Genomic DNA, 15,838 nt, shown 5'->3' on the forward strand with positions numbered 1-15,838 from the left:
TTGTAATTGGCTTCCTTAGTAAGGTCAAGTAGAAGTTAGATAATAGTGTTTAGTAATGTTTTTTGCATGTTAACAGCACTGGCTTTTGCGATCCACAGATCATGAATGGGAACAGCCGTGGGGGGTGCTGGACGGCAGAGCCAGTGCAGCAATAATTGTATGCTGTAAGACATGGCCCGGACTTATTTAAACACCATGTGTTGTAAATACAGGCGCTCGGCCCTGGGAGGGGGGGAGGAGAATCTAGCCCTTCCGGCGGGATTGCCTGCAGCTGCCCTGCGCCGCTGCACTGAGGCCATCTTTCTTTTGTTCTTTTGTTTTTATTTTATGTAAAACCCGAATAAAGAGTTCGCTGAAGCCCCGGCTCGGGGTGGTTCCCAGCCTGGGACCGGGTCGTCGGTTCCCGTCAGCCCTTGCGCGGGGCGGTGGCGGCAGAGACATGTCGGTGGCGTTCGTGCCGGAGCGTCTGCGCGGGAAGGTGGAGGTGAACCAGCAGACGTTGCAGTGGGTGAGCGCTGGCCGTAGGGGCCGCGGCAGTAGTGGCACTGGTGGCGGCACGGCCCCTCCCAGTTTGTCTGAGGTAGAGCTGGCCCTGGCTGTGGAGCGATAGCTGGTCGCGGCGGGCGGTGACAGCGCATTTCTGTGCCCTAGCTGCTGGAGGAGAACGACCAGCTGATCCGGTGCATCGTGGAGTACCAGAGCAAGGGCCGGGCCACCGAATGCGTGCAGTGGGTCGAGACCCCGCGGGCGCCGAGCAGGCGCTGATCCCCCCGCCCCCGGCCTCCTGCCTCCTTCGGGCCAGCCCGAGCCCCGAGAGCTTCCTGAGCCCCACATTCTTGATGAGAGTGAAACGCGGTTCCTGCTCTCTAGAGCTTTCCTACGTTAAAAAGAAAGTGCGGTTGCGCTGCTTAAAAGGCTTCCCAAAAATTACTTTCACGAATCTGTAAAGCGAAAATACCACTGCATAGACTGAATCTGATGCCCGCGCCTTTCTGCTAAGGTTTTTGTTCTGTGTTAGCATGAAAACCAATGCTGTTGGTCAAGCTTCTCCCTGCCCCCGGTGTGTGTGTAAAACGGTGGTATTTGCAGAGAGCGAGTGTCAACTTGTGTCTCTGCAGCAGCTCGGCTCTTGCTGAACTTGCAGGGGACCTGCACGACAGGCAGTTTGGCAGCAGCCCCCGAGCCTGCGTTCGTGCTGGCTGCACCCTTAGGCCAGCCCAGCAGTGGAGCTGTGTTATCTCCTACCTCTGGGCTGCTCCCTGAAGCTCTGCATCTTTTTCGTACTGACCAGAGAAAGAGCTTAATGTGTTTGCTGTCAGTCGGTTTGTAGCACATACCTGGTTACAGAGTGCAGTTCAGTGCAGCATTCTGTGCTCTAGAACAAGAACTGGATAGAGAGGCATTTGCTCTGATTTATTATTGTTATTTTCATAGTTTGCTATTTTTTTCCCTAACAGCAACTATTGATCAGGTTACAAAAGTGACTAGTTTGCTAGAAAAGAATACATTATTTCATTTCCCATGTACTCTGTTTCTTCCTCTCATAGGTACCAGCATATCCTGCACAGAAACCTCATTTACTTAGCTACAATTGCTGATGCAGCACCACCCATCAGAAGACCATAGACTGACTGCACATACCTGGACACGAGCAGCAATGCTTTAACCATCTCTAGAACTACTTAGAGTCTTGCTTTGTGAGCTGAGGTGTGGTTTTGACAGACAGGTAAAAAGTCATCTATGCGTTTATGTTGAAAATGTGAATGTAACTTTTCATGTAATATTAGGCTAGCTTCTTTCCTCTTGCTGTAAGCAGAACTTAAGGGTGATCATTATCATAGTCCCCCTTCCCCCCCCCCCGAAAAACTCCCATGTAGTGTAATTCTGAACATAGCCTGGTGGTCAGGACAGTGCTACCAAAGGTGCGTTTGGAGGCCCTGTGCAGTCTCATGAAGCAGACTTTCATGACTAAGACTGTACAATAGTAGGGAAGCATTTAGCTGGGTAACTTTTACCTCCAACACAACAAAGTCAGTCAATTGTTGCCATAGATGGAAGCAGAAGACTGTTTTGTACCTTGTATCATAGGAACTTAATAAATTAAAGATGTTCTTTGTAAATTATAATATATTCTGGATTCATGTAACACATTAAAAAAGGAGCAACTCAGTGTTTTTGTGAAGCAGAAATGTTAACGTCTCTAGGAAGGGTGAGACTGCTGCATAATGTGGCAATCAGGCACAAAGGAGAAACGGAGCTTTTATTCCAGTGAGAGAAGGCTGTGTGTTTGCCCTACTTGTGTCACGACTTTTCCTTTTTGCTTGAAATGCTCTGTACTGCAGACTCTGTAAACAAGTAAACTCTTGCAGTAGACTCATACACTTCCTGGGTGTTTGTCAGCAATTACAGTCTGCTGTACACTTGGGTACTCTGACCCAGAAAGAGCACAGCCTACACACCTCAGATACTGTATTTCAGTGGCATGATTGATATAGCCTTATTAGGAGTTGGGGGAAGTTTACAATTTGCTCACTACCATCAGTTATTTACATTGATTCCTAAAAAATTCAAGTTGGTATGCTAATGTTCATCAGCACTGCATGTTCAGAGACGCTGCTAAGGTATTTTCTGTATCATGTTCTTCAGTGCATTCTACTTGGAAAAGTAGCCTTAAAGATGCTTTAAATTGTACAGTGCATAAAGTTCAGCTTTATACAATGAGTCAGTAAGTACGCAGTTGACAATTTTCAAACTGTTAAATAATCCCATGTTAATGAAATAAGATCTGTGTTTACAAACCAAAGTTATACTTTAAGGTTCATTTTCAGCAAGGTGCATATTTTAAACAGTATGATCTATTAAATGTATATCTTTATTAAAGCAAATAGTTTGCTTTTACAGAAGCCTTAAAATACAAAATGCACAGTCTTAGTTCAGAAGCATTAGCTATTCACAAGAAGTACTGCAATAAGGGTAAGTTAACTGAGCACCAAACCCTTGCACTTGGCAGTGTAAATGAAGTTTAATGGCAAAAATAATTTGCCAAGTGCAACAATTCTTAAAATTACCAGTGTTCAGAATGATGGAAGCAAAGGACAGAGTAGAACCAACGTGGTCAAACTGCAGGCAGACTTGCTCTTTTTTCACAATTTGCTTCTGTAGGTCTGGAAATTTGCCAGCATTTGTCATTATGAACAAACTGCAAAAAATATAGCAATAATTTTGGCACTTGTTAGAAAAGTTCAAAATTAAGTGTTTTTATTAATTTCCATTTTGATCTTAGTATGAATAACCAGTAAGTACAACCAAATTTAGGCTTTAATATTAGCTGTAAATGACAAAGTTTAGGAAACTCAAAACCATTCATCAAGTTAAATAACCACTAACATTTTCAGCAGGGTTTTCAAAATCATAGTAGTACAGACCATAAACAATTTACAGACAGAAGCCACACTGATTGTGCAAGCACATTGCAGTAAAAAGTCTATGTACAGCAAATGAATCTTTTTAAACATAGTAAGTATGAAGTTTCAGAAAACATGGTGACAGTATAAATACAGGCAACATTGGCATCCTCAAACAGCACAAAAGGTAACAATCTGGGCCTGCAAATACAGCCCGTCACCAAACAAACAAAAAAGATGGATGGGTTTTAAATACCCACGTTTGTTTACTAGCCTTAGTGTTGTGTACGCTTTTTACACATATATATATATATATATATATATATATAAAATGTATTTAGATTTTTGGTATCTTTAGATATAGATGTACTTAGTTTGTAAAACCAAAACCAACAAATGTTCTTTATGTTCGTTGAAAAATTATGTTGTTAGAACTAATAACCTATTGTACTGGTAGTTAACATATTAGAATATGACTTCAGAAAAATACAAAAATAAGATTAATACTGTCAAAACTCTTATACCAGAAAATAGTGTGGGTTTTAGACTCTTTCAAAAATGAAATTTGAAAATTTAAATAAGATCTAACTATATAAAGTCTTCTGTAATCTCAATTAATATACAGTGGGATAGCTATACATACATTTACCATTGTCCTTCAATTTTTAAGTACCACTCTTCCAGATCCATTTTGGTTGGAAGATTATTCCTAATTCCACAGATTCACTTAATGGCACACACTGACTGCAAATAATTGCTTTATTCTTAAAAAAAAATTAAAAAAAATTAAAAAAAAAAATTTCTTTTAACTAACTGCTACCCCACATTTCAGTACTTAATCTGAGCCAGCTCACAATTTTTAATCGACTATAGCACCTGAAATAAGACTTTAAACATATGCAGGTAGTCTTTTTGGCTATACTTTCACACACTTAACAAGCACTGTGTGGATATGCCTTTGGCCAAACAAAGCAGTAAGAAACTGTATTTGTTCGAAAACCAGTGTCTTATTATCCACACAGATGCTATCTGCTTTAAGCTCAGGTAACATTTGTGACACAAGCTGAGTGGTTCTGTTGCTGATCTTTACTTAGAGTAAGGAAACTACCACAAAACTCAATTTTGCAACTCTTTCTGCAGCAGGCTTACCATGGACACGCTTGTGTGGCACACAGAAAGCTGCTGCTGCACTTCATTTAAAAAGAGCTGCCCACAACCATTTATGGAGAATACAAAGGCTTTACAGCTTGGCCATTATAAATTTAAACAGTGTTGAGCAAAGATACCATTATATATTTGCTTCAACATATTCAATGTGTTTCAGTAAGATGTTTAATTATAAATCTATATGAAAAATAGTTATAAAATATAGTCTTTCCTGTACGGTAGTCCTTCAGCACTTCTTAAAAAAACAAAACAAACAAAAAACCCCAAACAAACAAAAAAACCAAACAAACAAAACCAACCAACCAAACAAAAAAACAAAAAAACCACCAACTTTTGAAAGTAAAGGCAATATACATGTTTTTAAAAGCATTTCTACATTACAGTTTTGGGCTGCTTCCTGTATACCAAACAAACATATTGGTCATATTTGCTCAGCACTGTAAATCAGAATTCAAGACTTTGCATATCTCACCCAAACCCCCTCAGTTCCATATTTAATGAGATAAACAGGATATAACCAATACACAATTGTGAAACAAAGTACAGGTAATTTATGTTTTTGGCCCTGTACTGCATTTCCCAACATGAGAAGTAGTCAGTACTGATGCAGGTAAGATGGTCTGCATTCATGCTTCCCTGGGAAAGTTTTAAAGTCCTTATTCATCTGTTTTTGCTGGGAAGCCTGCTGTGATTGCTTCGGCACATAAGCAAAGTTAGAGGAAAGCCCTGCTGCTGGAGCACAGTCATTGGCTGCTGCCCACATGGGTGACTGCAGGATCTGCATGGTATCGCTCCACTGGCTGATAGGGCTGCTCATGGGATACAAAGGTGTATTCTGACTGGGTAGGGTGCTCATGACAGAGGATGGATGTTGCCAGGGTGCCTTGGGAGGCCAGGTCTTGGTCTTCTTATCCTGAGAAAACATGTTATGCTTGAGATTCGTGGGGTTTTGGTTTGGGGTTTGTTTGTTTGTTCCAATAATAAAACACTTCTTCTTTGTGACAATACTTAACACATCACCCTATTCCCTCCTTAAGACATTTTTAGAAGATAAATTTATGTTTGAAAGCAGAATTGATACATAGATATAGCACTACAAATTCTTAAAATACCTGCCTAATGAAAAAACTTTTTACTTATTTGACACATAGTAGCCCTGTTCAAAGTCAAGATTTCTAACAAGACATGTAATAAATCTACTGGTATTTCAGTTTTCTCTGCACAAACAATTAAAATTGACTGTTGCCTCTTAGCTTAACTTGAATTTTAATATTTAAACCTGTTAACTTTGATAAAAGCATCTAGTACTACTTGTCTGCTGGTGGTTTAGGTTTTAGCTAAGCTATCTGGAGATACAGGTGCTACTCTAGTTGTCCTGCTAGTGTAAACCACCCCAAAATGCAAATAGGAAAAATGACTAAGCAAACCCATTCTTAGCTTACCTCATTACGGTCATCTGCTGCAGAAAGAAGAGTTGGTGATGGTAGTGCACTAGGTACCTGCTCGCCACTACTGTGTTTTCTGCCCAGAAAGACAGTAACATTAATTATATTATTTATTTTTTTAAATGAGTAAACCCATTAATCTGCCACTGGCACATACCATTCTGCAGCTTCATTCTGTCATACTTCACAGCCTAGTATGTGTAATGATATTTAGTCTTGTTTCATATCTGCTCAGTACAGGTAGGCAAAGCAAAGCAGAAAGAAATTCATTACTGAATACTGTCAGAGGCTGGACAGATGCAGTACTTCAAGCTACAGCTTCAGCAACACACACACATTTAAAGAGGTGAAAGGAAGATGGGCTAGGCTTTTGCCCACTTTGAAGAAATTTAACAGAAAGAAATAAATTGCCTTTTTTCTATGTACTCTCATTTCTTGTGTGTTTGGGTTATTTGTCTTGTTGGATGTTTTGTGGTTTTTTTTTGTTTTGTTTTGGGATTTTTAAGTATCTTTTCTGAAATAACTTTACAGACAAAACGTCCTGATTTAAGCCCAGCTGGTAACTCAGAACCAGGCAGCTGATCACTCACTCCCCCCCCACCTTCTTCCCCCTGGTCCGGGAGGGATGGGGAGGAGAATCAAAAAAATGTAACTCCCACAGGCTGAGATAAGAACAGTCCAATAACTAAGGTATAACACGTAACCACTACTGCTACCACCAATAATAAGGATAAGGGAAATAACAAGGGAAGAGAATACAACTGCTCACCACTCACCGACCGACACCCAGCCCAACCCAAGCAGCAATCTAGCCCTTCCAGGTAACTGCCCCCAGTTTATATAGTGGGCATGACATGATGTGGTATGGAATACCCCTTTGGTTAGTTTGGGTCAGGTGTCCTGTCTCTGCTTCCTTCTGGCTTCCCCTTCTCCCTGGCAGAGCATGAGACTCAGAAAGTCCTTGGTAAGAGTAAACATTACCTAGCAACAAGTAAAAACATTGGTGTTATCAGCATTGTTCCCATGCTGAAAGTCAAAATCACAGCACTGCACCAGCTACTAAGAAGGAGAAAAATGATTGCTACTGCTGAACCTTTTATATATATATATATATATATACACATATACATACACATACACACAGACACAAAGAGAGAGATCATTCCTTAGTGCATGTCCCAATCCCTATAAAGCTGCTGAGTTCATCCAGTCCATGATGTCAGGCTCCACCTCTTGTAACAGTCTTTCAGAGCAGGAGAGGTGGTGTGCAGTGTTGGATTGTTGCCTGCTGATGACTCTGTGGAACTCATCTGGTCACTGCTGAGCTTGTCTGCTTTCGTCAAAGTGCATTTTTTTTGTTGGGATGATGGTCAGAGGGAAGTCAGGGCCAGTTGCTGGTGACCTGAAGACATCTAGTTGGTGGGCTATAAAAGGACTACATAGCAGGCAACAGTATACAACTGAGTTCATTGGCTGTTTTCCCTTAAAATCGAACCCCCTTGAGGTACAAACCGGACTTCTCCATCTTCCCGCATTACCCACTAAGTATATCTAGGTCACTGAGCAAAAGCAATCCCACAAGCAGGTTTGCCTTTACCTGAAGCAGGAATAACCCAGACTGTCTTCCCAGCAAATTCTTTATGTGCACCACAGGAAATTTATCTCCTTCTACAGTATGTAGAAGTTCTGACTGGGCTGGGTCAGCCCTGTTGGCACATTCTCTGGCATTGACCAATCAGGAGTCTTTTGGTAAATGTGTATCCCAATGTTTGAAAGTCCCAACACCCATTGCTCTCAGTGTAGTTTTGAACAGCCCACTGTACCAGAGGCTGGTACAATGTGATATATTCACTCAATGCCATGCACTCTTATGTTGCTAATCTAAGTCCATCTGAGCGACTTCAGTCTTAGCAGCTTTATCCAACTGTTGGTTGTTCTAGTGTTCTTAGGTGACCCCACTCTTGCGTACATGAGCATCTACATGGAATACCTTCACCACCAGGTTCTGCACCCAGGCAGTGATATCTTGCTCCAGGGCAGCAGCCCACATGGGTTTCCCTCTGCCTTTCCAGTTGCTCTGCTTCTATTGCTGCAATCACCCTCACAGGGCATTTGCCACCATCCATGAGTCAGTATAGAGATAAAGTACTAGCCACTTTTCTCGTTCAGCAATGTCCAGGGCCAGCTGGATGGCTTTCACCTCTGCAAACTGACTTGATTCACCCTCTCCTTCACCAGTGTTTCTGCAACTTGTCGTCAAGGACTCCATACAGCTGCCTTCCATCTCTGATGCTTTTCCACAATACAGCAGGACCCATCAGTCCATTAAGTCATGCTCCATCTCTTGTAACAGTCTTTCAGGGCAGGAGAGACAGTGTGTAGTGCTGCATTGTTGCCTGCTGACGACACCGCCAAACACGTCTAGTAACTGCTGAGCTCATCTGGCTTCAAAAAAGTTAATTCTTTCTTGAGTTGATGACCGGAGGGAAGTCCAGGTCAGTCGACAGTGACCTCAAGACAGTTCTGCTGCTGGCTGTTCCTGTGACTTGCAGAGGGGTTGGAACTAGATGATCTTAAGGTCCTTTCCAACCCTAAATGATCTAAAATTCTATGCTTCTCTGCTGATTATCATGACAGCATATATATTCTTTTCAAAACCAGGAGAGGTGGAGATGGCCATCTAGCTGATGGGTTTTGAAGCGTTATATAGCAGGCAATAGCATACAATTGAGTTCATTGGCTGTTTCCCCCAAAATTAAATCCCCTTGAGATACACACCTGACCTAACTATCTTCCCACATTACCCACAAAGCAAATCCAGGTCTGTGAGTGAAAGCAATCCCACAAATGGGTTTGCCTTTACCTGAAGAAGGAATAACCCAGACTGTCTTCCCAGCAAATTTTTTTATGTGCACCACAGGAAATTTATCTGCCTCTACAGTACATAAAAGTTATGAATAGATGGGGCCAGCCCTGTTGGCAGACCCCCAGTACTGATGTCCTGGGTTCAGCAGTAGCAGTCATTTTTCTCCTTCTTGGTAGCTGGTGCAGTGCTGTGTTTTGACTTTCGGCCTGTGAACAGAGCTGATAGCGATGTTTTGGTTTGGCCAAGGACTTCGTGAGCCTCATGCTCTGACAGGGAGGAGGGGAAGCCAGGAGGAAGCAGAGACAGGACACCTGACCCAAACTGACCAAAGAGGTATTCCATACCACAGCATGTCATGCCCAGGAGGTAACTGGGAGTTACCTGGAAGGACACGGGCTTCCGGGTGGGGACTCGTTTTCTTGGCCGGTGGTATCGTATTCCCTTGTTATTTTCCCTTATCATTGTTGTAGTTGATAGTAGCGGTGGTGATTTGTGTTGTACATTGGTTGCTGGACTGTTCTTGTCTCAACCTGTAGGAGTTGCACTCTTTCGATCCTCCTCCCCGTTCCTCCGGGAGCGGGGAAGGGGAGAGCCCCGGTGGGGGGGGGGGTGGGACGGACCTCGATTGTTGTCAGCTCGGCACCACTCACTGGGAGTGAGTGAACAAGTTACCTGACTGGGTTTAAACCACGACAACTGACTAATCAGGTGGCTTTTGGGAAACGTGTATCCCAGTGTTTGAAAGTTTCACCACCCATTGCTCTCAGTGTAGCTTTTTACAGCCCAGTGTACCACTTGATTTTCCCAGAGGCTGGTGAATGGTAGGGGATGTGATATACCCACTCAGTGCCATGCTCTTTGGCACAAGTGTCTATAAGGTTGTTACAGAAATGAGTCCCATTGTCTGACTCAGTTATTTCTGGGGTGCCGTGTGGCCACAAGACTTGTTTCTCAAGGCCGAGGATAGTGTTCTGGGCAGCAGCGAGGCACAGTGTATGTTTCCAGCCACCAGGGGGTTGCTTCCACCATGGTAAGCACATGGCACTTGCCTTGGAAGGTTGGTGGGACTGTGATGTAGTCAGCCTGCCAGGCTTCCCTGTATTTGTACTTCAGCCATTGTCCTCCATACCAGAGAGACTAACTGCTTGGCTTTCTTAACTGCAGCACATGTTTCACATTCGTGCATAACCTGGGCAATAGTGTCCATTGTTAAGTCCACCCCTCGATCTCGAGCCCATTTATATGTTGCATCTCTGCCCTGATGGCATCAGGTGTAATGGGCTAAAAATAATACACCCTTCTGTTGCCATAAAAATCCATCTGAGGCACTTCAATATTAGCAGCTTTATCTACCTGTTGGTTGTTCTAGTGTCCCGCAGAGGCCCAACTCCTTGGTACACAACCATCCAAGTGGCGTACCTTCACCACCAGGTTCTGCACCCAGGCAGTGATATCTTGCCCCAGGGCAGCAGCCCACATGGGTTTCCCTCTGCCTTTCCAGTTGCTCTGCTTCCACTGCTGCAATCACCCTCACAGGGCATTTGCCACCATCCATGAGTCAGTATAGAGATAAAGTACTAGCCACTTTTCTCGTTCAGCAATGTCCAGGGCCAGCTGGATGGCTTTCACCTCTGCAAACTGACTTGATTCACCCTCTCCTTCACCAGTGTTTCTGCAACTTGTCGTCAAGGACTCCATACAGCTGCCTCCCATCTCTGATGCTTTTCCACAATACAGCAGGACCCATCAGTAAACAAGGCATATTGCTTTTCTCTTTCTGACAGTTTATTGTATGGTGGGCCCTCTTCAGCACGCATCACCTCCTCCTCTGGTGACATTCCAAAATCTTTGCCCTCTGGGCAGTCCATGATGACTACAAAAATTCCTTGATGACTGGAATGTCCTACTCAAGCTTGTTGTGTAATTAGTGCAGCCCACTTACTCCATGTAGCATTGGTTGCATGATGTGTAGAGGAGACTCTGCCTGTGAACATCCAGCCCAGCACGGACAACCTGGGTGCCAAGAGGAGCTGTGCTTCAGTGCCAATCATCACTTCTGAAGCAGCTCAAACCCCTTCAGAGGCTGCCAGTATCTCTTTTTCACTTGGGGTATAGCTGGCCTCAGATCCTCTGTATCCCCGACTCCAAAAGGTGAGGATTTGACCTTGAATTTCCCTTGGAGCTCTCTGACAGAGGCTCCTGGTAGGACCATTCTCCCCAGCTACAGTATAAAGCACATGGTTCACATCTTGCCCTGTCCTGACTGGCCCGAGTGATACTGCATTGAACTATCTCTCTTTTAATTTATTCAAAGCCTTGCTGGTTTTCAGGGCCCCATTTAAAATCATTCTTTTTCAGAATCACGTGATAGAGAGGGCTTACAATCTTACTGTAACTGAGGATGTGCAATCCCCAGAACCCCACAACGCCTAAGAAAGCTTGTATTTCTTTCTTATTACTTGGTGGAAACACTGCCGTTATATTGTTGATCACATCTGGCGATGTCCATCTTGCCATTTTATTCCCAAAAACTGAATCTCCTGTGCAGGATCCTTGACCTTACTCCGTTTTTATTGCTTTCAGCGGGATTTTGATTATTTTCCTCCCTTTCTCAAAAAGTTCTCCGACTGTATTGCCCCACACAATAATGTCATCAATACACTGCAGGTGTTCTGGAGCTTGCCCCTGTTCCAGTGCAGTCTGGATCACTCCATGGCAGATGATAGGGCTGTGCTTCCACCCCTGGGGCAGTCGGTTCTTAAGTGTACTGGACACCCCTCCAAATAAAAGCAAACTATGGCCTGCACTCTGCTGCCAAAGGAATTGAGAAGAATGTATTGGCAATATCAATTGTGGCCTACCACTTGGCTGCCTTTGCCTCCTGTTCATATTGAAGTCCTAGCATGTCTGGTACCTCAGCACTCAAGGGTGGTATGCCTTCAGTCAGGCCATGAAAGTCTACTGTTAGTCTCCGCTGTCTGTTAGACTTTCGCACTGGCCATATGGGCCTATTAAAGGGTGAGCAGGTCCTGCTGATCACTCCTTGGCTCTCCAGTCTACAGATCAGCTTATGGATGGGAATCAGGGAGTCTCGGTTGGTGCAATATTGCTGCCGGTGCACTGTTGTGGTCGCGATTGGCACTCGTTCTTCGACCTTCAGCAACCCCAGAACAGAAGGATCCTCTGAGAGACCAGGCAAGGTGGACAGTTTTTTCATTTCCTCCATCTCCAATGAAGCAACACCAAAAGCCCATCGGTACCCTTTTGGGTCTTTGAAGTACCCTCTCCTGAGGTAGTCTATGCCAAGGATGACTGGAGTCTCTGGACCAGTCACAATGGGGTGCTTTTGCCATTCCTTCCCATTTAGGCCCATTTCAGCCCCCAGTACAGTCAACTCTTGGGATCCTCCTGTCACTCCAGAAATAGAAATGTGCTCCACCCCTTCATAGCTTGATGGCATCAAGGTACATTGTGTACCGCTATGTCCTAACACCTTATTAGTTCTGTGGGACTGATGTGCCCGGCCATCTGATACACACTGTCCAGTAAACCTGATTGTCCCTCTCCTCCATGTGGCTGGAGGCAGGGCCCCTCTACTAGTGATCATAAGATTCTCCACTTATATCTTGTACAAGGGGATTAGTATTCCTTATCACAGGTGTTTGAGTAGAAGCAGCTCTTCCAGTCCATCTAGGAAGCTGTTCACCCAAGACTGGAGCAGCAACTTTCATGGGAGGATCATCCTTGACAGTTGTTACCCAATTCACACACCCGTTGCTCCAGAACTGAGGTAGATTTTCCATCCCACTTTTTCACGTCTTCTCTGTGATCCCACAGGTAAAACCATAGGGTGCCCCATGGTGCGTACCTCCTATATCTTCTCTCTCAAGCAGTAGGGTGCCTTCTGTTAATAGCTGAGATGTGGGTTGGTACACGTGGAGAGCTGGATAGATCGTCTCTCAATTGTTTGAACACCTGGGTCAGGAGTTTTTCCACTGCTGAAATGATGGAATGGGTGAGATTGTCTTTGAACTCTTGGAGTTGATGAGTCACTTCATCCACTGTTGGTGCTATGTCATGCCAGGTCATTGATGCCAATGAGTGGGCGTATGATGATGGTGCACTCTGTGTAAGTTACCGTCACATGGGTTGCGTACATTCGACTTCATCTGGATTGATCGGTGCATTCCTGGCATCCAGCCTATGACAGATCTCTAGAATGGCTGATTCCCTCAGGTACTGGAAGCCTCTCTATCGTGGTCCACTTGGCTGAGTGATACATAACATTGTCCTTGCTAGTATACCTTTCCTTCACAGCTGCCAAGAGCCGCCTCCAAAGGCTGAGGGCTCATTTCTCTTTTGCAATTGCTTTGTCAATTCCCCCTTCCCTAGCAACTCATCCCAGCTGCTTGGCTTCCCTACCTTCTAGTTCGTGACTCTCAGATCCATTGTCCCAGCATTGGAGCAACCAGGTGACGATATGCTCACCCGGAAGATGGCTGAAAACTTTTCATATATTCCGCAGCTCGGTTGAGGTATGGGATCGAGAAGTTATCTCTTTCTCTGATTCCTAAATCAATAACTCTCATTCAGATGCTGTCCCCTCTAGTACACGCTTTGGGTCTTCATCTTTCTTCACTGCACGGGTTGCTCTTTGTGCCTCTCGTTTGCTTTTCCCCTTGCTTATAGGGGCAACTGATATTGGCATGGATTGGTCCTTTTGTTTAGCTATAGTGCCTATCACTGAGCCAGACCCTGCTTAGCTTTCGAGATCAAACAAAATCAAGCATTCTCAAGGTGGGATTACTGTGGGTAAAACACATGCTGTATTTGTGGCAATATGCTGATTCCCAGGAAAAGCAGCAGGCTGGTTTCAAGGGTATCCAAAGGCCATCAAAAAACTTTAGAATTCTCAAATGCTGCTGTAAATTGTCTAATGGGGGAGCAGAGGGTGTGAGGGAACAGCCCCTTCATAGGTTTACCACCCAAAGATGAAAAAAACGATGTGTAGTTCCTAAAAATTCCCATTACATGCCTCCCATAGTATAGAGATGATGGCCACACTGAGAGTGCAAGCCAGACCAGTTTCATGATCAATGACTATTGTACCACAAGTCATTACTGTAAAGTACAGCGAAACAAGAAACTTAGCCCAGGCCTCAAAGCTGATAAACGCTAAAACAGCAAATACTGGCTGCAAGTAAGGTATGACACGCTGAAACTCCAAGACCAAGTGCAACAACTCTGAGAGCAAATAAATCAACATTGTGACAAGCGACTATTAATCTGAAACAATGCATGCTTATCACAAATACAATTAGACACTTACACAATTTGTACAATTAGACAAATACAATTAGACACAAATACAAATTGACACTCTGGTCAGATCTGCCGTTATCTCAACCCTATGTGCCTCACGCTGGGCGCCACAAAGAACTGTCGTGGTTTAAGCTCATCCAGTAACTCAGAACCACACAGCCTCTTGATCGCTCCCCCCTTCCTCCCTCCCCCCGTGCTCCCAGAGGGATGGGAAGAAGAATTGAAATAACGTAAATCCCACAGGTTAAGAACAGTCCAGTAACTAGGATAAGGGAAATAACAAGGGGAGAGAATACAATTACTCACCACCCAGTGACTGATACTCAGCCTGACCCGAGCAGTGATCTGGGACTTCCAGGTAATCCCCCCCAGTTTATATACCAAGCATGATGTGCTGTGGTATGGAACGCCCCTTTGGTTAGTTTGGGTCACGTGTCCTTTCTGCTTCCTTCTGTCTTCTCCTGCCCCTCCTCGCTGGCAGAGCATGAGACTGAAGAGTCCATCATCGGGGTAAACATTACTTAGCAACAACTAAGAACATTGGTGTGTTATCAGCATTGTTATTAGACTAAAATAAAAAAACACAGCACTGCACCAGCTACTAGGAAGGAGAAATAACGTAAATCCCGCTGGTTGAGATTCATGTGGTTCAGATGCTGTCCCGTGTAGTAAGTGCACTGGCTCTTCATGTTTCTCCACTGTACGGGTTGCTTTTTGTGCCTCATGTTTGCTTTTTCCCTTGTGTACAGGAGCAACTAATACTGGCACGAGTCCTCTGGTTTAGCTGAAGTGATTATCACTGTGGTTGGAGTGGTTGCAGTATCTGTTGTAGGGGTTGGTGCAGCCACTGTGCTTGGGGTTTGAGTAGCACCAGCAGCTGAGCTGTCTTTTGCTGTTGGGGCTTGGGCAGCTGTTGTACTTGTCGCTGGGGTTGTTGTAGTTACTGTACTTGGAGTTGGAGTAGCTGCATTATGTGTTGTAGTCAGAGTTTGAGTAGCTGCTGTACTTGTCACTTGGGGTTGGTGTAGTTGCTGTATTTGGAGTACCTGCGTTGTCTGTTCCTATGACATCAGATCCAGAGACCATTTTTTCCCTTTGAAAGTGCTGGATATTGTTGAACAGGGCTCTGTAAGCATAGGCCAAGCCCCAGCACATTGCCATGATTTGTCCCTCTCTGGTATAACCAGAATGACAACACACCTCATTTGAGTGTTTTAGTAATTTTTCCAGATTTTGCACTTGTTCAGTGGTGAAGTTCCAAAGCACTGGAGGGGCCCACTGGCCTGGATACTTGTCCATACTATCCCACACACCCTGCACTCATGACTGTCCAGCTTCGGGGAAAATCTCTTGGTCCTCCTATATCGTTGTCCAACCCTAGACAGGACCCAAACCCGACCCTGCTTAACTTTGGAGGTCAGACAAAATGGTCGTGGGTAAAACACACTCTGTATACGTGCCAACATGCTGATCCCCATCACAATCAGCAGGCAGGTCTCAAGGGTACCCAAAGGCCATCCAAAACCTTCAGAACTCTCAAATGCTGCTGTAAACAGTCTTGTGAGGGGGCTGGGAAGGTAAGGGAATGTCTCTTTCAAAGGTTGACCACCCGAGGAGGAAACAAAAGACATGTA

General features: G+C 44.4%; 2 protein-coding genes across 9 annotated transcripts in view; one reads left to right on the forward strand and one right to left on the reverse strand.

Moving 5' to 3' along the window:
- Positions 1–15,838, reverse strand: part of LOC130601376 (granule associated Rac and RHOG effector protein 1-like) — a 71,366-nt gene that overhangs the window by 24,477 nt on the left and 31,051 nt on the right. For 6 of the 8 annotated variants that reach the window (XM_057413429.1, XM_057413458.1, XM_057413463.1 and 3 more), the window contains 2 exons: positions 6,014–6,092; positions 4,898–5,484 (listed from right to left, as the gene is read on the reverse strand). The exons of 1 other annotated variant lie outside the window; for it this stretch is intronic. In XM_057413429.1, the coding sequence (XP_057269412.1) occupies positions 5,167–5,484; positions 6,014–6,092 (397 nt within the window). In that variant the 3' untranslated portion in view covers positions 4,898–5,166. Of the gene's footprint in view, positions 1–4,897; positions 5,485–6,013; positions 6,093–15,838 lie in introns of those variants that run through there. One more of the 8 variants, XM_057413476.1, reaches the window with a different exon arrangement.
- LOC130601432 (SS18-like protein 2) lies at positions 165–2,126 on the forward strand. Its single transcript, XM_057413516.1, has 3 exons — positions 165–508; positions 652–728; positions 1,548–2,126. Exons 1-3 carry the CDS (start codon positions 440–442, stop codon positions 1,624–1,626), a joined length of 225 nt encoding a protein of 74 aa, XP_057269499.1. The 5' UTR covers positions 165–439; the 3' UTR covers positions 1,627–2,126.

Source organism: Pezoporus wallicus, unplaced genomic scaffold (assembly GCF_028554395.1).
Source record: "Pezoporus wallicus isolate ANWC-B61680 ecotype Strahan unplaced genomic scaffold, APGP_CSIRO_Pwel_v1 contig_741, whole genome shotgun sequence".
Classification (NCBI taxonomy): domain Eukaryota; kingdom Metazoa; phylum Chordata; class Aves; order Psittaciformes; family Psittacidae; genus Pezoporus; species Pezoporus wallicus.

Coding starts and splice junctions, on each gene's coding strand:
- LOC130601432 (XM_057413516.1), top strand. CDS start 440: ATGTCGGTGGCGTTCGTGCCGGAGCGTCTGCGCGGGAAGGTGGAGGTG. Junction 509..651: donor ACCAGCAGACGTTGCAGTGG/GTGAGCGCTGGC, acceptor TCTGTGCCCTAG/CTGCTGGAGGAGAACGACCA. Junction 729..1,547: donor CGGGCCACCGAATGCGTGCA/GTGGGTCGAGAC, acceptor TTCCTCTCATAG/GTACCAGCATATCCTGCACA.